This window comes from Electrophorus electricus, chromosome 25 (assembly GCF_013358815.1).
Source record: "Electrophorus electricus isolate fEleEle1 chromosome 25, fEleEle1.pri, whole genome shotgun sequence".
NCBI classification, from domain to species: Eukaryota; Metazoa; Chordata; class Actinopteri; order Gymnotiformes; family Gymnotidae; genus Electrophorus; species Electrophorus electricus.
The window spans coordinates 1,671,772-1,693,937 of NC_049559.1; the positions used below are offsets into that span (position 1 = coordinate 1,671,772).

General features: G+C 49.1%; 3 protein-coding genes and 1 long non-coding RNA gene across 13 annotated transcripts in view; 1 reads left to right on the forward strand and 3 right to left on the reverse strand.

Moving 5' to 3' along the window:
• The window catches only part of myo16 (myosin XVI), a 110,453-nt gene extending 105,781 nt beyond the window's left edge, over positions 1-4,672 (reverse strand). Inside the window, exon 1 of the mRNA XM_035522962.1 lies at positions 4,421-4,672. The gene's annotated coding sequence lies outside the window, so the exon portion shown is untranslated. The remainder of the gene's footprint in view (positions 1-4,420) is intronic.
• Positions 4,673-10,186: 5,514 nt separating this feature from the next.
• On the reverse strand, positions 10,187-13,950 carry tnfsf13b (TNF superfamily member 13b). Of its 6 annotated transcripts, none has more exons than XM_027032510.2 (6): positions 13,809-13,950; positions 12,811-13,354; positions 12,127-12,183; positions 11,742-11,890; positions 11,290-11,440; positions 10,187-11,118 (listed from the first exon to the last, which is right to left on the reverse strand). In XM_027032510.2, exons 2-6 carry the CDS (start codon positions 13,310-13,312, stop codon positions 11,006-11,008), a joined length of 972 nt encoding a protein of 323 aa, XP_026888311.2. In that variant the 5' UTR covers positions 13,313-13,354; positions 13,809-13,950; the 3' UTR covers positions 10,187-11,005. The 6 variants fall into 6 exon arrangements, 5 of the variants coding, with proteins under 5 accessions (XP_026888311.2, XP_026888312.2, XP_026888316.2 ...); XM_027032511.2 differs by having other exon boundaries at positions 12,811-13,357; XM_027032515.2 differs by having other exon boundaries at positions 12,811-12,904; positions 13,058-13,950.
• Positions 13,287-16,122, forward strand: LOC113591841. The gene is made up of 2 exons (XR_003412246.2): positions 13,287-13,372; positions 13,946-16,122. It is a non-coding gene; the product is annotated as an uncharacterized LOC113591841 (long non-coding RNA).
• An 843-nt stretch (positions 16,123-16,965) lies between these two features.
• On the reverse strand, positions 16,966-21,493 carry abhd13 (abhydrolase domain containing 13). 5 transcript variants are annotated; one of them, XM_027032507.2, is made up of 3 exons: positions 18,892-19,015; positions 18,547-18,619; positions 16,966-18,389 (listed from the first exon to the last, which is right to left on the reverse strand). In XM_027032507.2, exon 3 carries the CDS (start codon positions 18,340-18,342, stop codon positions 17,329-17,331), a length of 1,014 nt encoding a protein of 337 aa, XP_026888308.2. In that variant the 5' UTR covers positions 18,343-18,389; positions 18,547-18,619; positions 18,892-19,015; the 3' UTR covers positions 16,966-17,328. The 5 variants fall into 5 exon arrangements, with proteins under 5 accessions (XP_026888308.2, XP_035378760.1, XP_026888305.2 ...); XM_035522867.1 differs by lacking the exon at positions 18,892-19,015 and adding an exon at positions 18,824-18,885; XM_027032504.2 differs by lacking the exons at positions 18,547-18,619; positions 18,892-19,015 and adding an exon at positions 21,225-21,493.
• Positions 21,494-22,166: the final 673 nt, after the last annotated feature.

Here is a 22,166-nt window from a genome sequence, read left to right on the forward strand (position 1 = left end):
CCACTGACACAACAAACACGGCCCCTCTGCAGGCTCTTTCTCTGCAGTGCACCCGTGTACATGCGCACACAGTCCCTCCACGTTCCTCTCTGCGCGTCTCCTGCAGCGTCTCCGCTTTCCTGCTCTACTCCCTCGTGCTCGCCTCCCCCAGAGGAAGCGACGCAAGCGGATCCGCACGCTTGTCTTAGCTCTGAGTCAGCGTGCACCCCTTTCACACCGCCCGACCAGACGGCACCGTCAGCGTCTTCTCCGCCCGGATCAAAACCACGCCCTTGGACAGACGGCAGCACACGGGAGGCGGCTGCTGCGCAGCAGGGCGAGAGGGTGTCCTGACCGGCAGGCTTTGGGGTTCAGGCCCGTTGGGCCTGTTCATGGGAAGGAGGAGAGAGATGTGGGTACAGCTTCAGCGCGGGAGAGTGTCAGCTGCTAGTAACACGGAGCTAATAAGAGACGCCTGTACTGAAGTGACTGACACACACAGGTCCTCAGGGAGGGAAGAATGAGAAAGTTTATTTAACTATTTATTTCGTCCTCTTATTGGACATTTTCCTTCAATTTTCTCATCTTGACCAAGTACTCCTTCATACTAATTACAGCTCATTTGATGTTAATTATTAGTAAAATATAGTAGAGTTCTTATTGTAGAGTTTTAATTGCCTTAATATTACAAGTGTTGTTTCATTGTAATAGCGACAGCCAAGTTGCTACTGTTGAGCCCCTGAGCAAGACCCTTAACCCTCAATTACTCAAGTTGTGCTCAGTCATAACTGTAAGTGGCTTTGGATAAAAGCGTCAGATAAATGCCGTAAATGTAAATGCAAATAAAGCTTACTGAAATGAGAAAGAAGTTTGTATGTGCATGTGGATGTCTGCAGGTGTGCATATATGTGTGTGTGTGTGTGTGTGTGTGTAAGAGAGCTGCCCTTTGGTGATGTTTCTGTTCTCTGCACCTGCTTACAGTCGCGTTCCATTACAAAACCCCAAGAACCTGCCAGCTGCTTCTGTTACTTGGATGCACATCCACCTGCTCACACTCACGCACCCACCGACACTCACCCATCCACCCACAGTCAGCCACACTCATACACCCACCCACACCCACAGAAAGATCCACACCTTAGCTCAGGCATGTCATGCCCCTCCTGAACTTCAATAAAATGATCACTGCTTCAAGAAAATGTAAACTACACAAATCACGAGAATTCTTCCACAAAAAGATCTGGAATGCCACCCTCAACCCTCAACCTCACAGACATGTAAACACCTTGCACCATCTCCCTGCCATTCCCAGAATGCTGCCTGGTCTTCAGCCACGTCCGCTATTTGTCCTTTGGTGTCGTCTTGGCCCCCTCCCTCCGCCGCAGGACTGGACATGCCCACGGAGAGACCCCAAACCTCGGCACCACCACCCCACCGCACAGCACGTAGCCTAGCTATCACATAGCGGCAACAGGTTCGCCCACCCTGCCTTCAACCTCTCGTCCGTCCGTCACGAGGATTTTCTGCCCTTTCTGCCTCTCGGCCCCACGAAGGAGGCCAAATCTGCCCCTTTTGCTGGAGAAAGAGGAATTCTAAAGAACCGGTCCTGGTTGACCCCGTGCCGTCTCTTCCCAGAGGTCTGTCCCAGTCTTCCGTGTCCCGATCTGCTCGTACGTCATCGGACGCGTATATCGCTGGGGTCGCAAGGAAAACGCTCGCCGTTCGTTAGCCAGGCCAGCAGATGCAAGGATGGGAAACAGATCTGTGCGTTTGGCTGTGTAACAGGAACCCAACAGGAAATACAATAAGCCAGGCTACTCTAATCAGTCCTAAAATAGAAAGGATGCCATCCAGATCCCGGCATGAGGGTCTGTCAGTGTAACCGTGTGTGTGGGAGAGAGAGAAATTAGAAACAGCATTGGAACGCAACTGCAGAAAGACTACGAAACATTCTTCACTGGAAGGTTCACGTAGAAACTGTACTTTGCTGTGATGCTTGAAGAAACGTAACCAATCTGACCTTTAAAAAAAAAAACCCAACAACAACAACAAAAAAAAACCAAAGCCACGGGAACATGATGTCCAGAAAGAAAGCACGTGGCTACACAACGAGTCCACGGGTGAACCTACTCCTCTGCTGTCGCCCCCTGAGTTCAACTTCCTCCCTGCCCTGAGCTTTCCAACACCCGCGCAATCATCCGCCCACACCGCTCAGCTCTCAACCAGCATACGGGCATCGCGCTGGCGCTCCCCCTCTGCAGAGAACACGGATCGTTCGGTTCCCGTTTCAACAGTGTCCTGTGCTCGTTGAACCCCAGGTCAGGCGCTGGGACCGAGCAGCTGAGACAGACACGGCCAGGAGGAAGAGGAAGTCCGAACAGGGAACGGCAGGACACAGCAGCATACGGCCAGAGGAAAGCCAGCCTCCTGCAGCAGTTGCCATGGGCGGGGAGAGACAGAATCTGATATAAAAGACCGTCTCTGAGTTTCAAACAGCTGACGCAACACCCAGCTGACGCCAGCAGAGATGAGGTACCACGGAGAGAGCAGGAAAGAAAAGATGCCGATGATTTGAGGAAGAAGAAGGGGGGGAAGGTAAGATACTGGGAATAGTGAGTGATGAAGAGGAGGAGAAAGGCTGGGAAATGAGCGGCGAGTTCCTGGTCGATAGGGAGGGTGGACAGAGGGAGGAGGAGGGGGTGTATCGGCAGCTGAGGAGAGAGCTTGTTAAATCAGGTTAATGTAACAGATTTGGTTCAGCTCTCCTGCCAGAGCCTCCACAGTGCAGGCGTGTCAGCAGAAGCAGTGTTCCCCAAGCCCCGCCCACCGTCACGCACCCCCAACGTTCCTATGGCAACCCTACTCCAGCTAGAAACACGGCCCATGTGCGTGTTGAGCTGTTATCTAGAATACTTAACACTAGAATACTTAGCAGCACTAGAGTACTTAATGTTAAAATGCTTAACACTAGAATACATAACACCAAAATGCATAAAAACACTAGAATACTTAACAACACTAAAATACGCAACACTAGAATACACAGCACAAGAATACTTAATGCTAGAATATGTAACACCAGAATACGTAACACGAGAATACTTAACAACACTAGAATACGTAACACTAGACTACGTAACAACAGCAGAATATGTAACACGTGACTACTTAACACTAGAATACTTAACAACTCTAGAATACGTAACACTAGACTACGTAACAACACCAGAATATGTAACACGTGACTACTTAACACTAGAATACTTAACAACTCTAGAATACGTAACACTAGACTACGTAACAACACCAGAATATGTAACACGTGACTACTTAACACTAGAATACTTAACAACTCTAGAATACGTAACACTAGACTACGTAACAACACCAGAATATGTAACACGTGACTACTTAACACTAGAATACTTAACAACTCTAGAATACGTAACACTAGACTACGTAACAACACCAGAATATGTAACACGTGACTACTTAACACTAGAATACTTAACAACTCTAGAATATATATAACACAAGTATACTTAATACTAGAATACATAACACCAGAATATGTAACAACACTAGAATATTTAACACTAGAATACTTAACAACGCAAGAATACTTAATACCAGAATACGTAACAACACCAGAATACGTAACAACACCAGAATGTGTAACAACACCAGAATACGCAACAATGCTACAAAGCAAAATTATACAATTGGTCATTAAAACTGACCAGTAGGCCAGTATAGAAATGTCTGCGCAATAGCTGACACATTGGCCTGTAGGCTTTGATACTATGATTTATGACGTTAGGGGATCAATAAATCATTAAACAAGTAGATGAACTAATGTTCAAATGTTGTCCGATATATGCCATTGCTGTTACCATGTTAGTATAACAAACCTCAGGCAATATCTGTTCAGCCAGCCCCTGATAAAACTCTGTGGGGACTTCCATGGTTGCCATGGCAGCACGTGAGGGCCAGCAAGCTTTTGGGCCTCATTCATCAGGGAGCCAGAGTTACCCCCGGACATTACCCACATCTGGAGGGGTGGTCTGAGGTCCCCCCAAAACCAGGACAAACCACGCACACACACATACACAGTGAGGACCCACATGTACAAACACACTTCATTCAGTAGGTTGGAGATCATTAGGTGATTAACAGGTTGTTACTGACCACTGCAGGCTCAGGAACTAAGACGATGTTTTTCACAAGGCCTGCTTTACACCGCTGTAAAAAACGTCACGCGTTTCTCACGATTTAAAATTAATTTGAAAAGTATTTAGTTTGTGTGCTTCCTTAGACTTCAGTTCAAAAATCCAACCTCTTTAGAACCCAACTGTCCAAACGCACACGATCACACACACACACACACACACACACACACACACACACACACACACACACACACACACACACACACTCTTACCTTACATGACTTGTCAAGCCCTCATCATCTTCACTCGGCGCTCCAGGATCTGTTAATCTGCAGCAACATCCAGCTCAAAGGATCCTTCGTAAGACCGCTTCTTACACACACACACACACAGGCCGAATGACAGAGAACCATGTGCCTCCACACACACACACAGGCTGAGATGCACAGACAAAGATCCAGACTTTCTGATTTAGTTCCCAGTTACAGGGCCAGAGAGAAGGAGGAGAGAGAGAGAGACACTAAATCTCTCATTACATCTGCTTAGCAGAGACCAGCTGCTCTGAGACAGCGAGGCAGGGCTTCTGCTGGCCATGAGAGTGAGGCAGAGGGGGGGGGGAGGGACAAAAGGGCGGAGACAAGAAGGGGGCGGGGTTATTAATTATGGCCCTCTGTGGTCTGTCCAGCTGACCGCTTCCTGGGCTACTGCACACGTCTCTGCGTCTCTGTCCTCTACTGTCACTCTGAGCCTCAAAAATAAACAGAGAAGAAAAAAACATCTTCTGTTTCTTCCGCTCACTGGGCTCTCGCTGGTTCCCATCAACATAACAAAGACGAGCGCTTGACCCTCCAGATCACACACAGAGAAAGGGAGCAAGAAGAGAGCGGCCACACACCTGCTGTGACCACAAAAACACTTCACAAGTTGAGGGATCTCAAAGAGAGTGCTCTTCAGTGTTCTTCAGGACCAAATATTTTGAGTAAGAACCAGAAAAGTGCGGCCTGATGCTGAAAGGACGATCTTTCGCAATGAACACGCAGGAATATTGTTGTTGTTGTTGTTGTTGTTGTTGTTGCAGTAACACACACCTCTCGGTTCGGTAGGTCGCGTGCGTACTACAGTACGCACAGTAAGGCGGGGCTGGCGCGCGAGGCTGAGAGCATCGCCCACACGCCTCTGCCGCAAATTTAATGGTCTTAGTATTTTTAATTTGATGTCAAATTATTAATGTTATGTCAAAACCAGGCGTTTCCAGATGACTTTATATATGCAAATGAGAGTTTGCCCTTACGGAGCGCTAAAAGCCGCATTCTTAATAGCACATGCAGCTCAGAATGACAGATACGCTTCTTTTCCCGATTGGTTCGGTTTTCGTTCGGTTTTAGCGAGCTGTTGCTTTTAGTGCCAAAGCACAAGGCCTCGCGGGAAAGCACAGCGTGCGGGTTTTTTTCCCCCTTTGTTGGCCTGCGGAGTGCTTGATAAATACTCCCTGTCGCCCGTGCATCGCTCCCCCCGGCGGCCAACATCCGAAAAAGCACAGACATTGCTGAACACGGATTTCAGCCGAAAGCGAAAACGCGGTCGTCCGTACAGCCCGGGGAAAGGCGGACAGCTCCTCGAGAGGAAAGCGGGCACCGAGCCCGCCAGACGTTCGTCATTTACGGAGGACCGTCCGTCATCCAACAGCGCTGCTTCAGCCAGCAGCAAGTCTAAGCGACTCAGAGCAAACGGAAAAACGGAGGCCAAACAGAAGCCACGTAAAGGCGTAGGGCAGCGTAGCGGCTCCACCCTTCACGTAGCTCTCACGCTGGTGCTCTGAACCGCAGCTGGGACCAGGTGATGTTTCAGGACTAGGATTATAAAACCGGTTCTAATCTGGAGCGGGCCGGTAAGACCTCCGGCATCCCCAGTGCATGTCAGATGAACCCTGTGAGCCAGTAGAAAGACCTAGAAGCGCGAGCAAAGAAATTTTCAACGCGTGAGAGATTTTTTGGGGGGGGTCGCCCTTCAAATTTTTGTTGGACAAATTCTCTCATTGCCTTGTCTAAGCAACGCAGTGGGAGGGCTCTTCCTTTTAAATGTCAACTTTTATGTGCCATCACCACAGCAACAGGTCAAATGTGGTCAAAGCAATAAACCCGACTACATCGGTTATTATGACGGCGCTTTTGATGCGTGAGATTTGATTGGTTGGCTGCGAGACCGTGAGATCTGTCTCACGGTCAGCGTGTGACACTTGAGAGGTGTGGAGCATCGGGCCAGAAGCGAGGGCAGAATTCAGCCTGAAAGCGCATAAACGGTTTCCACTGGCCTCTGGCTCCAGACCAGCAGAAACTCAAACAAGATCGTGGAGGCTGCACCCAGAGGTCAGGTGGACGGCCGGCTCTGGGCACGGGGATTGGCTCAAAGGAAAGGTGCTAGAGGAGAGAATCATCGGGATGTGGTCCTAATAGGTAAACCCAGAGGATGATTGGGTGGGGCGGGATACAAAATGGTGCATGAGAATATGGGAACCAGGATTAAGACAGAAAGAAAGATGAAGATGAGAGAGAGAGAGAGCGCGAGGGAGGGGAGTGCAGTGTCTAAACAAATTGCTTGTCTTGGTAAGGGCTGGAATACAAACGGGGAAACGGGTTAAACAGTTTGGTGAGGATGTGTGTGTGCATGTAAATGAGCGTGTGTGAATGAGTTCACCAGTGTTTGGCCACAGAGTGTACACAGCTTGTTCCACTTCCTGTGGGACGAAAATTCTCGTGGCCTCCTTCTGCCCGTCAGCCCCTTCCCACTCTCACAGCCGCCAACATGCGAGCTGTTGCCATGGCAGCACACAAAGACATTTTTGGGAGGGGAGAGAGGCTTGGTTGACCAATCCCCACGCCCCTCTGACTCGTGGGGGGCGGGGGGTGGGGGGCGTGTTTCTCACAGTCGTACGCTCCGCTTCGCGCAGCGTTCCAAGACGCAGGCCTTCCCGTGTGCTCACCCGGCCGCCTCGCCATTCCGGCTCCAGCAGTTTCCCTTTATCCTTGCTTATACCCTTAATGCGTGGACACTTGCCTCCGGAGTCCAGCTGATGGCCTTCCGCTAACGTTTAAGGACAAGCAACTGGGCTGCTTACAAACACAGTCCAGTAAGATGCAAATTTCATGCAGCAGTCGCGTTCCCACATCTTTCTCTGGGTTCTTCCTGGTAATGGCCTGTCCAAAGAAAGAGACAAGTGAGGTTACGTGGTGTGACTGTGATATAGCGTATCGGACAGAAACCGAGTCAACGAGAACGCAAGACCACACGCGTCACAGCACACAACTTATGTTAAGTTCACGGGCCAAGTGTGAATTCTGTTTGGAATTCTGCTATTCCAAGCAGTTGCCGCAGGCGACCCTGCGCACGAGCTCAAGGAGAGTAATCGGGTGAAAGTGGTAAAGAGCAGAGCTCCTCGCTAAGATGAGCGACGCCCCCAACGGTGCAGTGCGAGACCGAGGGAGACATGAGAGAGAAGTTTAAACGTGTGGCGTGTGTGCCAATCTTGACTCAAGTCTCCTGCTACTTTGCCGTTGCCCTTGATGGACGTTCTCTTGCGGGTTGGGTCTCGCACACACACACACACACACACACACACACACACCATCAAGACAAGACTAGGACCTCTAGAAAGTTGGACTAGACATTAATTGCTTATTTTTTCATTTTTTATTTATTTTTCTCTTAAAATTCTATTGTTGTGACCATTTTTGGCCAGAGGAGGATGGTTCCCCCTTTGAGTCTTGGTTCCTCTCCAGGTTTCCTCCTCGTGCTCTAGGGAGTTTTTCCTCACCACTGTCGCCCTTGGCTTGCTCACTGGGAGCTTGGACTCTGACATTTGTAAAGATGCTTTGTGACATTGATTGACTTTAAACTCTCCGCCCCATTCACTGCCTAGTTCGGCAAACCTAAACTCTTCCACAGAGCTCCCCCTGGAAGAACCTTCATCCTCTTCCACCTCGTGGATGGCACGACACAAGATGCACTCGCCGTGGTGAGTAGCAGAAGGTAGCAGGAGAACGTGGAGAAAAACTCTCCAGAAACAATCGGTCTGGTGCGCGGGGAAATGACACTCGATGACACCCACTTACAGAGTGATGTCATTTCCAGGGAGGAAAATCGATTCAGGAAAGAAGGCGGTTCGAAAAGAGCCATCTACCGCATGAAAAAAAAATTAAAAATCACCAGATGAACTAAAGCTGAAGGTTTGAGAACGTTTGGCTTATCAAGTCTCCTGAGGAGTCGATACTCGCTCCAGCACACTCGGCACCCGGTGCCATCCCTGCACTACAGACTCCCCCTCTAGCACAAACAGTCTTCTGTTCCGCACCAACTCGAACCCGTTTAATCCCTCTGCTTAAATCCCCAGGTGTTCGGCATGACGCAAGTCGGGAAGACGCAAGTCCAAGCGTGAACTGTATAACTGAAACGGACGTCTGACTGGGACGTAAACGCTACTGAAAAAGAAACACCACATCAAGAGCGAAAAGAAAGAAAGAAAGTAAATAAGAAATTACACCCAAGTAGGAAATCTGAGAAGGAGCGCGAGCGATGTTTACAGAGTGTGGACGGACGCCAGCGCGGCACATGTCTGGATGTCCCCCGGAGGGAAGACAGAAGCCAGTCAGAGGGGGATTAAGGGATTTGGACAAAAGAGAAAGGCCGTGGTAAACACGATTATGCCGTGGAGGGATGGTGAACACTTTGTGTGGAATTAATCAGGGATGGCGTGCCGTCGTCTAGAGAAGGCACCCGCGGAAAACGGCCGTCCGTCGTCACCATTACCGCGCAAGGAAAGACAATTAACCCGACTGCACGTTACAGGACGCGAGCACTGCGGTGCCACGTCAAACCTCCACAGGCCAAAGCTGCTACCCTCATTATAAATGACTTCTTATTGTTTTCTATTCAAAATAAGGGAACATTTCATCTGATCTTCTCCCTGCGAGTGGTGCTGGAAGACTTAATACCTCCAGACTATCAGTCCTACCGGTCTGTGCTTGACCACCTCCCAGTGGAAATGACCGGTTCTGATGGGAGGCCCAGAAGTCGACAGTGAACACCGAGTACTTTTTGACTGCAAATCTTCACAAATCCTAGGCTACATCGCAGCAGTGTACTGGTTTGAAGAAATCATGCGTCTACTTTACATGACGCCACATCTCTACCAGACCGTAGAGAGAGGGCGACTCGTGGAAAAGTTGAATGTGCAGTTAACAGAACCGAATGTTCCCGGTTTCTTCGAAAAATATGAGACAAAAAGGAGTCATGTATTCTCTCACACGAATATCTAGCTGCATCTTTCTCGATAGTAGCCGATTGGAGAGGTTTCAAAGTTCAAAGGTTACTCAGTGTTGAGGGCTTGGCTCCACCTGTACTGCTGAGGAGGTGCAGGTATCACACAACGGCAAGCATGAGCCAGAAATGTGTTGTTTTGTGTGTCACATGACAATCTAAATATGATATATTGATAATCTTCCCCCACTAGCGTCCTCAGTTCAACATGTGGAACACTAAACGGCAATACGTCCAGAAGAAACGTACTGCACGGAGAAATCCGTAAAAAGTAAAGAGAAAATGGAAGTGACTGCAGTTTAAATCTTCATTGTCTGGAAGCATAACAACGGAGCAGAAGGCTGTATTTCACTGACTGACTCACTGACTGTTTCTCATGTACGCCTTGCTTTTGTTGAGAGTCCTTACACTGCGTTTCAACATGTCCTTATAGCTCTCACAAATCCTAAAATAGCTTTTGCACGTCAAATTGTATACGCATTTGCGCCGTGACTCGCACGGACACCTTAGCGACTTTACTTTCATTACAACAGAAGCGCTCGCTGGAATACGAGCGCCCCCTAGAGGTGGCCTTTAAAATCTCTGCTTTGGGATGCTGCCACGGCAGACTAATTGCTAGGACGAACGTTTTCTGGACGTTTTAAATTATTATTATTATTTATTGCCTTGTTTGTGTGTTTGTCAAATGTACCACATTAAAAGCGGAGACATAAGACCAATTTAAATTCAATTGTTTGCTGAGGACTTTACATAAGAAAAGAATAGATTTATGGTATTGAAAGAATTATGCAGTGGTGTTTGCTGCAAAGTATATTGCATTGATTTCAAATGACAAAATACAGTAATTATATATACACACACACACACACAACTGAAAAAGGCTGAAAATGTGCGTGTAATGGAGCGTAAAAAGCAATGGCTGCTATTTTTCATTAACGATAATCGGCAGTTTCAAACAGACAAGTTCGGTGGCTTCATTATGTGCCGGTGCTGCCCTCTGCTGACAAAACCTGCACATTACAGCGTAACAAACGACAGCAAGTTACAGCAATCAAATCGCCTCCTGGAAAGTAACTGCGTGACGACGTGCTCTGAGGAATGTACTCCACGGTGGGTTATAACCTCTCACCCATCGGAAAGTTTGCAGGTGGGATGAGAGAGAGTGTAAGTAGGCCATGTCACGAGAAACGTTTCCAAAGCCTGGCAGAAGTGGCTCAGGGCTCAGTCTGGTCTCGGAAGTCTCACACACAGCTTTTCCTGTCGACAGCGTTCCAGGTGCCTGCTTACCCAGCCGAGCCGCACTCATCTGCCCGTCCGTATGGACCGGAACCGGCGGTGAAGAAGCAGTCGCTCCGTCCCTAACCAAACGCCTTATACAACTCCCGCTGAGCCCCTCCAAATCCAGCCATTCCTGCTCCCGGGAAACGACTCAGAAACCATCGTCAGTCCCGTTCCGCGTGCTAATGTTGTAGTGGGCCGGCACGGAAGACCCTCGTGTTTATGGGCCCCGCCACCGTCTCGGGGCCCTGGCTCGCTCCGACGGGTCACGCCAGTTTGACAGCCCCCAGGAAGGTGGAGTCCCCATCCAGAGAGATGTTCGCCGTGGAGCGAGGGATGAGCAGCTCCACCCGGTCACCAGACTCCAGTTTCACGATGCCTGCAGGGGACACACACCGAGACGACATCGGCTGGGGGGGCCTCCGCCACGCTTATGTTTACGCTCTGAACCAGCGGAATCCGTTACGCTGTTCCTGGTATAATGACAGGATTCAATGAAAAAGATTCCCTCCCGCTTCCTCCCGGCGCGTTAGACGTGGTAAGCTCTCACCTCCTGTGAAGCAGGTGTTGTAGGGAACCTTGGCGTTCATGCTCTGGACGCAGCGGAACAGCACGACGTGCTGGCTCTCATCACCCACCACGTTCTGCTTTGTGCGCAACACTATGTGGCCCATGGCGTACTTGGGGTCTTTGTAAAACACCTGGGGGAAGAGGGAATCCCGCAAACAAGACGCCAGTGTCTAGAGCGTCTCTGGAGTCCCCACCACCCCAAAACAAGACCTGGTGTTTAGAGCATCTGCTGTTTATACTTCAAACTTGATGGTATATGATCTGATCAAAATCTTACATGGTCTGTAAGGATCCCCACAGGGACTCTGTATGAAGGCACTAAATTCTGTTTTTTCCTCCCTCAAAACATCAATCTGTTGTATGCAAGAAGCAAGTTAAGGGCGAGTGCGCAATTCTAGATGTCTGTCAGTCTTTAGGACTTAGAAATGTTACCTCTGGCTGGTCATAGTGTTCTACCTGACTGTAGATGAAGTAGTAGCCCTCCTCTCTGACCAGTATGTCGTCCTGGTCACCTTCCAGGGCCGTGCCGCGCTTCAGGCCCGTCTGCCACGGCACGGCCACGTGCACGTCCAGGGCGAACTCTGGGGGGGGGGGGGGGGGGGTGCATGCGCAACGACAGATAAAGATCAAACAAACTAACAAAACAAAGAGAGACAGCCCGAGTAGAGAGGAAATGAGAGAAAACGCAGAGGGCGGGCGCAGGTTTACAGCAGCCTTCGCAGGTCCATACCTTCTGCGCGTGGTCGGGAAGGACCGGTGCGTGTGTCAGCTGATTTCAAACGTAAAAGAGCGGGGACTAGCAACTCTTTGCCGTTACCTTTCTGATAGGGTTTCCTCCTGGAGTCCGCCATCATCTGCAAGCAAGGCTGGAACACTGAGCAGTAAACAAAAGAAGACATTAGGGGCGGGGGGGGGTGCACTCTGGCAACCCAGTCGGTCTATCCACTTAGAACCCGAACGGCTCAGTCGTGTAGCATGCTGCTTACGCGTGATCAACTGGCTCTGCTCTCTGAGCTACGATTTGAAAGCGTTTCCTGGCAAACGGGAAGCGTCTGAGCAACTTTCTGATCAAATGCATGAGCGCCAGACTCCTAGCGTGCGATAAGAGCGTGGCGCCGAAACGCTCCAGCCCGGCCGCGCTCTGCTGCACTCCTGCCTACGCTGCAAGATGCGTTTTGCACGTTTAATCTCACACCATCACTGTCTGGCTTCTCTGACATGCCGAGTTAGTGTTAAAAACCACACTCTCTTATTCACAGTAAAGAGAGAGAGAGAGAGAGAGAGAGAGAGAGAGAGAGAGAGAGAGAGAGAGAGAGAGAGAACATTCCCCACCCACTCAGTGTTGCTCTGAAGCGCTCACCACTGGAACCATAAAGTGCATGAGCCAATAATCGGAGAAACGAGCTTAGTGACGAATTTGCAGAGATCCAGCACGCGCAGCTGGACGTCCCGGGGGGTGTGGGGGTGTGGGGGTGTGGGGGGGGGGTTACAAAGCGCTTGCCTGTTTGAGCCGGCTCCCTTCCCAGACTCCTCTTCTTCAAGCTGGGCTCGCTGCGGTCTTCGGGAGGTGCCGCGCTGCGGGCCCACCACGGCGTCTGCGGACGAGACGGACCCCTAAAGAACCCCGAAAGAAGCCTCTCGAGCGGCCGAGCTGCGCTTCGCCGACGTCTAAAGGGAAGCGCTCGGGCGTTGCAGACGTAGCGAGCGCGTCTAGGGCGCGCGGCCTCGCTCCCACAGGCGCACCTCACCTCAGCATCCTCCCGGTCCTCCTCCGCCGCCCGCTGCGGTTCTCCCACGCCTCCGCCCGCCACCCCGCCCTGCGCCTCCCTCCTGCGGTTCACCTCCGTCCTCAGGACCTCCACCTCTGCCTGCAGCGCCAGCGCGCGGTACAGGGATAGCGCCGACAGCGAGGACGAGGTTATGGCGGCCAGCGTGAGGACGGTGAGCGCGCAGGAGAGCCTCCGGCGCTCGGCCCGGCATCGGCTGGCGCCCTCCGCGGACATTGTCCTCGCGGCTGGGCGTTGGGGACGTCGCGCGTCTCACTCCTGCTGCGGAAAGACGGGGTGAGCAGCTGATACTCCAACGTCTCGTACGAGTAAGGCTTCCTGCAAGCCCGCGATAAGGGCAATACGGCACACTGTGCACATGCCATGCATCACAGTCTGCCTTCACATTGCTGATATCACGCAAGGCTGCAATAAGCACATGCGCTCACGAACACGTTACAGCGCAGCGCAGCGCATCTCGTGGCGACAGGCAGCAGCTAAATGTTCTCTGCGCTCGAGAAGGCTTCACGGTACAGACCATAAAACACTCCCGCGCTGCTCCAAAGACAACAAACGACGTGTGTGTGTCCAGTTTAGTCTACGTATGAAGCGTGTCAGATCAGAGATGTCCCAACCACAGGCTAGTCTGAGACTTCCCTTGACACACCTGCTGGGGTGACTGCATTTCGTGCCCCTAGTGAGCCAGACCACCAAAAATAAGAATGCCACAAACCTTCCCCACGGCACTCTGTGGTAATCCTGTGAATAATCCTGTCAGCAGCCCCGTCCCGGTTGGTCTTACTCTCTTTATGAAGCACGTGAATCAGGAGCTCAGTAAGGCGTTGAACTTGTGTGCTGCCTCTATTTCAGGCAGTTAACCAACGCTGTGCAGCTTCCTGCCCAACCCAACACCATCCTTTCACGTGCCCTACCCTGGACTGCCATATACGAGAGGAAAGCGCCCAGGCTTTGACCCTCAACGAACATCCTCGCCAGGGCGTGACGGGAAGCGCAGCGGGGACGTGGACCCAAGACGGGACCATCCTCTCGGATTAGGTCAAACGGGATTACCCCAGCTACACCGACACAGCAAAATTAACGTGGCTCAGTCCCGGTAAAGCAGAACGAAAGTCAGTTTGATTAGAGGAACAATACAAAGGAGGAACCAGACACATAAAAACACACCACCCCTTCACACACAAGCGTAACCTTCAGTTTCACCTCTTTATTGCCAACAGAAAATACACAGCTATAGATAAAATACAAAAAAATATCTAAGATGAACAGTGATGTGAAAAGAAGTGCAAGTACTTGATTATGGCAGTAGGTTAATGTTTTATTCCAGTTTCCAACAGTTTAATCTACTTTCAAAGATTGTTCCAATTAAAAAAAAAATGTTTTTAAAAAGTAAAATTTTTGTTCAAATAATTGAGTGAACAAGTCAGTACAATCATTGTAAAGATGAAAGTACAATAGCAACTTATGTATTTGAATATGGTTATTCACCAACTTAATCACAAGTCCTACACTTCAGTTAAAAGCCTTTACAGAATTTTATTTTTCTGTAATTAATGACTTCTGTGACATTTGTGCATACCGTGCAAAAAAAACACCCCACCACAACTTAGGCACCCAAGACATTAAAAGCCCTCTCGGCAGTAGCTGTTAATTTGAATATAAAATCCATAAAACACAAATGCTGCTACAATAAAACTAATGCAAATCAATAACATGATAAAAATGAACATTTGTTTCCCACAAAGTACCAGCAGACATCGGCCTGCCCCTCCTATTGGCATGATCTAAGCACATGAAACCAGAATTAGAGGACACACACGATAGGCAGAACAAACAGTGTGTGCAATCCACTGGACCAAAAAAAACCCTCAACCACCATCTAACAAGAAACAAATTAAGCAATCAGGGTTTGTTGAAACAAATGAACACTTACCGCCCTGTTAAAGTTCTCCAAACTTTACTTGGGCACCTAAGACGGTTGCACTGCACCGTATACGGACCAGTCATCAGACCCAACAGTTCGTCGTGCATGACCAGGTCTTTGGAACAGGACACCCCACCCGACCGATATGGGAAGCCAGCGTACCCCTTATCTCCCAGCACAGAAACATTTGGCACGTTGTTCGGATCACTTGGCACTTGCATATGGCATTCCAATAGTGACATTCAAGGGAAAATTGATGACCAGAAAGAAAATCATTTTACAACCAAAGCAGTTGTAGAATTCCTGCACACACAGTGGTGTGTATAACTTACCAGATCAGTGCAGCAGTGTGAATGACTATCCAATGTATCCAATGACTAGTTTCTTCAACCACTCAAAGTTATTACCCCCCCCAAAAAAGTAATACGTTTTGAATTCTGTATGGAAATCGTGGAAACAAACGGCTCCGATTTCAGTTCTTGGAACTTCCGAAGACTAGATTTCTCTCACATCAGTTTCGGTCATATTTATAATGAAATGTAGTCTACTTATATCAAAACTAATAACATCAAAGAAACACACCACCGCACATTTTCTCTGCTAAATCGGACTTGTCGTTCTACTGCACGTTAACAATGATCTTATTCTACAACTATTTAAGAAACTTCTTTAACTAACTGGGTCCGCAATGCATTATTGCTGATTACTCCTCGATTTGGTTATGTGTTGCGAGTATACAATCATTAATAGTGTCTTTAAACTTAACTCACAAAACCATTACGTGAAAGTGACAGCTGTAGAAGAAGGTGGACAAAGTTTTCTTTGGATATTAACAATTGAATTCACTTTAAATGGTCATACTTAGTGGTCTTTATAGGTCATGTGACTAAAACCCACGTAGACCATGGCTTAGGAACCATACAAAAATGCACAGTCACTTTGTGTGGGTTCATCTGTTCTGTGTAGTCTCTCAAATATTTGAGTTCAGCGTGTGAAGTCATTAAAGGGGACAGTAAACAAACCAACAGGTAATTCATCGCGGTACATTGTTCTGTTACAAATGCCATAATGTTCAATACAACTCCCATTAAAGCAAAATTTCTAATTAACTTTGCAACCTGGATCTTAAATTATTCAATTCTACACATAAAAAGGCCCTACACAAACATTTCCATTTGGAGCAAAACATTGACAATATTTCGATTATTTCTGGAGCCAAAATGGCCATGTACTCTAGTGTCCAGCGACAACTTTTAATGTCATACAGCATTTTCACCTCTCAAGAATGGATTTGAGCGCTTCACGCACGTGACGAGACTTCACCAAGAGATGCCACGGTTCACGCTACGCTGTTCCGTGTGGATCTAGAACCCCAGACGGGATTAAGCTTTTATTTCAGCACAGGTGAAACAGCTCTTTTTCAGTGATGTGCGTTACGGTCTGCACTAGCCTCGCCGTCCAGCCACTTTGTGATAAACTTTAAAAGAGCGATTGTGCCAAAAAAGAAAACAGCGCAATTTGTTTGTGCAGAAGGGCATGCGTTTAAATCACCCAATGCTCCAGACCTCCAGCTACGAAGATTCTCTGAGAAGATCAGTGGTTTCCTGAGGTGATTTTCAGCCTCCGTCAGTGAGTGGGCAGGAGGTGGGTGACAGCAACTCCACCTGAATCCCACAGAGCCTTTTAGGATCACCGCAAAAACACAGGCTCACAAAACTACAACCATGTTTCAAAGCTCGCTCCGAATGTCTGGCCACACACACACACACACACACACACACACACACACACACACACACACACAGGGCTTGCTGTGGGCCATGTTACAGTCTTGAACACAGTTAGCCCTTAGGATTTCTTGTCTCAAACAAGCATTTAAGTGACTTCCACTGTATGAAGACAACATGTGAGGGGGGTGGGGAAATAAGAATTACATTGACCAAAAAGCTCAACACGTTGCCCAACATTAGGCAAATAAGTTTATTATAGAGTAGGACTTGCAGGAGGTCTTTGTATGTGTGCATGTATATATTTGAAAAATTCTGTACAATCACCGCGAATGAGTGCAAGTGCAGAAAGGCCAAGAAGACATTACACCGTCGAAGCAGATCACTCATGCATTCATATCTCAAACAGCAAAGGAAAAAGGACAACACACGGCCATCCTTCACTCTGAATCCACCACGGACGAACGCTCAGTACCACGGGCGAGAAATAAGTGCTGGGAGTGACCCTGGTGAAGAGGGAGGGGCAAACCAAGAAACAAACACGTACGTCGCGTCACGGCGGGCAGGCGCAGGCGCCTCCCGCTCTAGATGATGGTAACACTGGCTGAGCCCTGGCTCTGCTCCTCCTGCACATGGCTCTTCAGAAGCTCCTTCATGAACTGCTCCAGGGCGGCGAAGTAGCCCTGGCACTGCCAAGTGTCGTTGTGCGTGCCCTCGGGGAAGATGGCGAGTCGCTTAGTCCGCGCGGGCGACAGCTCGTACAGCTGCTTCATCATCACGGGCGGGATGAGCTGGTCCGACAGGCCCGAGACGAAGAGCGAGGGCATGCGGCATTGAGCCACGTGCCGGTAGGACAGGAACTTGTTCTTGTAGCACCAGAGCGGCAGGTAGCGCACGGGAAAGAAAGAGAACAGCGTGGCTGCCATGTGCGGGATGCTGAGGAAGGTGTTCTCCACCACGATTGCGGCCACACGGTGCGGGTTGACCGAGGCCAGGCGGATAGCCACGGCGCCACCCAGCGAGCGGCCGAACAGCACCATCTTGGTCTTGTCCACGTCCGGCCGGGACATGATGTAGTCCAGCGTGGCCTCTGCATCCTGGTAGAGGCCGTCTTCGCTGGGCTCGCCGTCGCTCTTGCCGTAGCCTCGGTAGTCGACCAGCACCACGTTGGCCTTCAGGTTCACCAGCATGAGCAGCGCGTTGGGCACGCGGTGGCCGATGTTGCCGGCGTTGCCGTGAAAGTACAGGACGGTGGGCGCGGCTGCCGGGTTCTCGCCCGTGTAGCGGAGCAGGATGAGGTTGAGCCGCACGCCGTCTTTGGTGCGCACGTAGACGTTCTCGTGGGGGATCCCCGTCGGCATGGGGACGTACAGGCGCGAGGACGAAGGCTGGTCAGGGAAGTAGAGCAGCACGTCCTGGAACTTGTAGAGGATCCCGGCCACAGACGCCAGGATGAGGCCCAACAGCAGGAGGCCCCCGTGCAGGTGGAAGGTGAGGATGAGGACCAGCAGGGAGATGCGGCAAGCGCCCCAAGACAAGGAGCCCACGGTCACCATGCATCGCTCCAGTGCGCCCCACAACCGCCAGGACTTCTCCATGACAACCAGGCTGGCAAGAGACACCGCAAGCTCACTTAACAGACACTCTAGGGACAAATCAGAACACAGACATGAAGAACATAAAAATAGCCCACTGGTAGCATGAGGTTTGTTAAACACTTTTAAGTGGAAACGAGAGATATGGAAACAAAAAAAAAGGGTTGTTAAAAATTGGATTGACCAAATGCTAATACAACTCCATACCTGGCGTTAGCAGTGCCCACCAGCTCGTACGTTAGCTAGCCAGCTAATCTACCTCCCCGCGGTCTCAGCCGACCTTAGACGTTATAAAAGATTAACGTTATAAAGATTCATTTCTCCGTTCTGACCATCTGCTTCTTAAGCACACGACAAACCCGCCGCTCGGCTACGTTAGCTCACTAAACTAGCTACGCCCGGTATGAAGTAACCGCACGCTACGCAGAGCTAAGTTAACTAGCAACAACAGGTAGACACAGACGGAAGGACGGTAGCGAACTACCTGTCAGCACCGCTGTGAGAATCTCCCGTCTTCACCCTTATCCTAACTAAACCATGAGCCGTCAATACCTTTGTGAGAATGCCATCCCGTCTTCACTCTTATCCTAACTAATAACCATCTCCTGTCTTCACTTTTATCTTCGCTAAACCACGAGCTAGCCAGCGAGAGGGTGGTGAGCGACAGGAGTGCAGCGACCAGTCCAGGCTAAGCTAAACTAAGCTAAGATAGCCAGTAACATTAGCTAGCTAGCCTAGCCTAGCCTAGCCAGCTTTGGTAAGACACGGTGATGGGAGAGCCAGCTAAGGTAGGTTAGCTGCCGAGGGAACTCGGCTAAGGTAGCTTAGCTACCGCTGGTAGCGTGAGTAGCTAGTTAGCATTAGCTAACCCACTTCTCGCTCTCTCGAAGTCTCGTCAGCTGCTGGTTTGGCTTTCCCAAACTTGGGTGCTGCTGCTCAACTGCTTGATAACCAGCTAGCAATCCAGTTAGATTATATTATAATTTATAAAACTCTATATTAGTTAGTTACAGATTATCCACCCAGCTCATCCAGCTAGTTAGAGATCCATATTACCCCCAGATCACTTAACCAGCTAGGTAGATATGCATATTACCCCCCAGCTCATTTACCCAGCTAGTTATAGATCCATATTACCCCCAGATCACTTAACCAGCTAGTTAGATATGCATATTACCCCCAGATCACTTAACCAGCTATTCAGAGATCCATATGACCCCCCAGCTCATTTAACCAGCTATTCAGAGATCCATATGACCCCCCAGCTCATTTAACCAGCTATTCAGAGATCCATATGACCCCCCAGCTCATTTAACCAGCTATTCAGAGATCCATATGACCCCCCAGCTCATTTAACCAGCTATTCAGAGATCCATATGACCCCCCAGCTCATTTAACCAGCTAGTCAGAGATCCATATGACCCCCAGCTCATTTAACCAGCTATTCAGAGATCCATATGACCCCCCAGCTCATTTAACCAGCTATTCAGAGATCCATATGACCCCCCAGCTCATTTAACCAGCTAGTCAGAGATCCATATGACCCCCAGCTCATTTAACCAGCTAGTCAGAGATCCATATGACCCCCCAGCTCATTTAACCAGCTAGTCAGAGATCCATATGACCCCCCAGCTCATTTAACCAGCTAGTCAGAGATCCATATGACCCCCCAGCTCATTTAACCAGCTAGTCAGAGATCCATATGACCCCCCAGCTCATTTAACCAGCTAGTCAGAGATCCATATAACCCCCCAGCTCATTTAACCAGCTAGTCAGAGATCCATATGACCCCCAGCTCATTTAACCAGCTAGTCAGAGATCCATATGACCCCCCAGCTCATTTAACCAGCTAGTCAGAGATCCATATAACCCCCCAGCTCATTTAACCAGCTAGTCAGAGATCCATATGACCCCCAGCTCATTTAACCAGCTAGTCAGAGATCCATATGACCCCCCAGCTCATTTAACCAGCTAGTCAGAGATCCATATGACCCCCCCAGCTCATTTAACCAGCTAGTCAGAGATCCATATGACCCCCCCAGCTCATTTAACCAGCTAGTCAGAGATCCATATGACCCCCCCAGCTCATTTAACCAGCTAGTCAGAGATCCATATAACCCCCCAGCTCATTTAACCAGCTAGTCAGAGATCCATATGACCCCCAGCTCATTTAACCAGCTAGTCAGAGATCCATATGACCCCCCCCAGCTCATTTAACCAGCTAGTCAGAGATCCATATAACCCCCCAGCTCATTTAACCAGCTAGTCAGAGATCCATATAACCCCCCCCCAGCTCATTTAACCAGCTAGTCAGAGATCCATATGACCCCCCAGCTCATTTAACCAGCTAGTCAGAGATTCATATGACCCCCCCAGCTCATTTAACCAGCTAGTCAGAGATCCATATAACCCCCCCAGCTCATTTAACCAGCTAGTCAGAGATCCATATAACCCCCCAGCTCATTTAACCAGCTAGTCAGAGATCCATATGACCCCCAGCTCATTTAACCAGCTAGTCAGAGATCCATATGACCCCCCCCAGCTCATTTAACCAGCTAGTCAGAGATCCATATAACCCCCCAGCTCATTTAACCAGCTAGTCAGAGATCCATATGACCCCCCAGCTCATTTAACCAGCTAGTCAGAGATCCATATGACCCCCAGCTCATTTAACCAGCTAGTCAGAGATCCATATGACCCCCCAGCTCATTTAACCAGCTAGTCAGAGATCCATATAACCCCCCAGCTCATTTAACCAGCTAGTCAGAGATCCATATAACCCCCCCCCCAGCTCATTTAACCAGCTAGTCAGAGATCCATATGACCCCCCCCAGCTCATTTAGCCACGTCAGGCACAGCTGGCCAGCGCGAACACGGCCACTTACGTTTACTGCATTGTCCAGCGACACACCTCCTGGCCAGAAGAGACTTTATTTCACGCGTGAGCCGTTCGGGACCGGTCGCCTGCATCCATTCCGCCCGGACTTCGCTCCGGCTAGAACCGCGCCGCGCCGCTTCCGTGTGTCACGCTTTAATCCTTCCGACGGAAACTGCACGAGCGACTGGAAACGGCGCGCGTGACACGAACACTTCAACCATTCTTATAAACTGCCGGACAATCATTTCAAATAATACTTTAACTTAAAGGTCTGACCTTCAGAGTCAGTGGTCTGAGATTTAGTCTGTAAATCCGTCCAGATGTCGCCACGTAATTACGTCATTACGCAGCGTTTCGCTGCGCGGGTCGCCGTTCTAAGGGTCGCGTGGGCTCCATCGGACATTCGCGGTGTTCTGAGATGCCGCTCGTGCCTACGAACAGGACTTGCAAATATTTCAAAATCCAATTCTGGCATGAAAGAACACTCACATACAAATGAACAGATTACATCTCTGTGTTTATTTTTAGCAGTAGTTTTCATACCTTTGAAAAGATTATGAATTGTGAGATTTTTTTTTTTTTTATAAATAATTCATCAAAGTTTGTAAAAAATTAAAGTTACTGAACTAAATCATCTATAATATTACAATATACCGGTAGTATCTTTTTTTAAATAATCATAGTCATAATATTATCTCTATATGCCTTTTAACCTCTAAATGCCTTTTCCACCTTTTTAAATAATTGTCTCTCTCTGTTTTTTCCTTTTTTAAAAATCACAGCCTTCAGGTGCTGAGGATGTGATTCAGATGATAGTCCTTATTGTTGAACCCAACTAGTCAAGACAGAACTCCGCCAAAACCCAGCCAGTGATTTCAGACACTTACAAAAGAGGAATAAAAAAGGAGCAACTGGGAACGCGAGGAAACCTCAAAATCAAACTGGAACG

Bases quoted from the DNA above. Each gene is read 5' to 3' on its own strand.
- abhd13 (XM_027032504.2), bottom strand. From the start codon at position 21,309: ATGCAGGCGACCGGTCCCGAACGGCTCACGCGTGAAATAAAGTCTCTT. The intron at 18,390-21,224 runs GTAAGTGGCCGT...ATTTGTCCCTAG, and splicing joins CGCTGGACAATGCAGTAAAC to AGTGTCTGTTAAGTGAGCTT.
- tnfsf13b (XM_027032510.2), bottom strand. From the start codon at position 13,312: ATGTCCGCGGAGGGCGCCAGCCGATGCCGGGCCGAGCGCCGGAGGCTC. The intron at 11,441-11,741 runs GTAACATTTCTA...CTCTTCCCCCAG, and splicing joins AACACTATGACCAGCCAGAG to GTGTTTTACAAAGACCCCAA. The intron at 11,119-11,289 runs GTGAGAGCTTAC...TGTCCCCTGCAG, and splicing joins CAACACCTGCTTCACAGGAG to GCATCGTGAAACTGGAGTCT.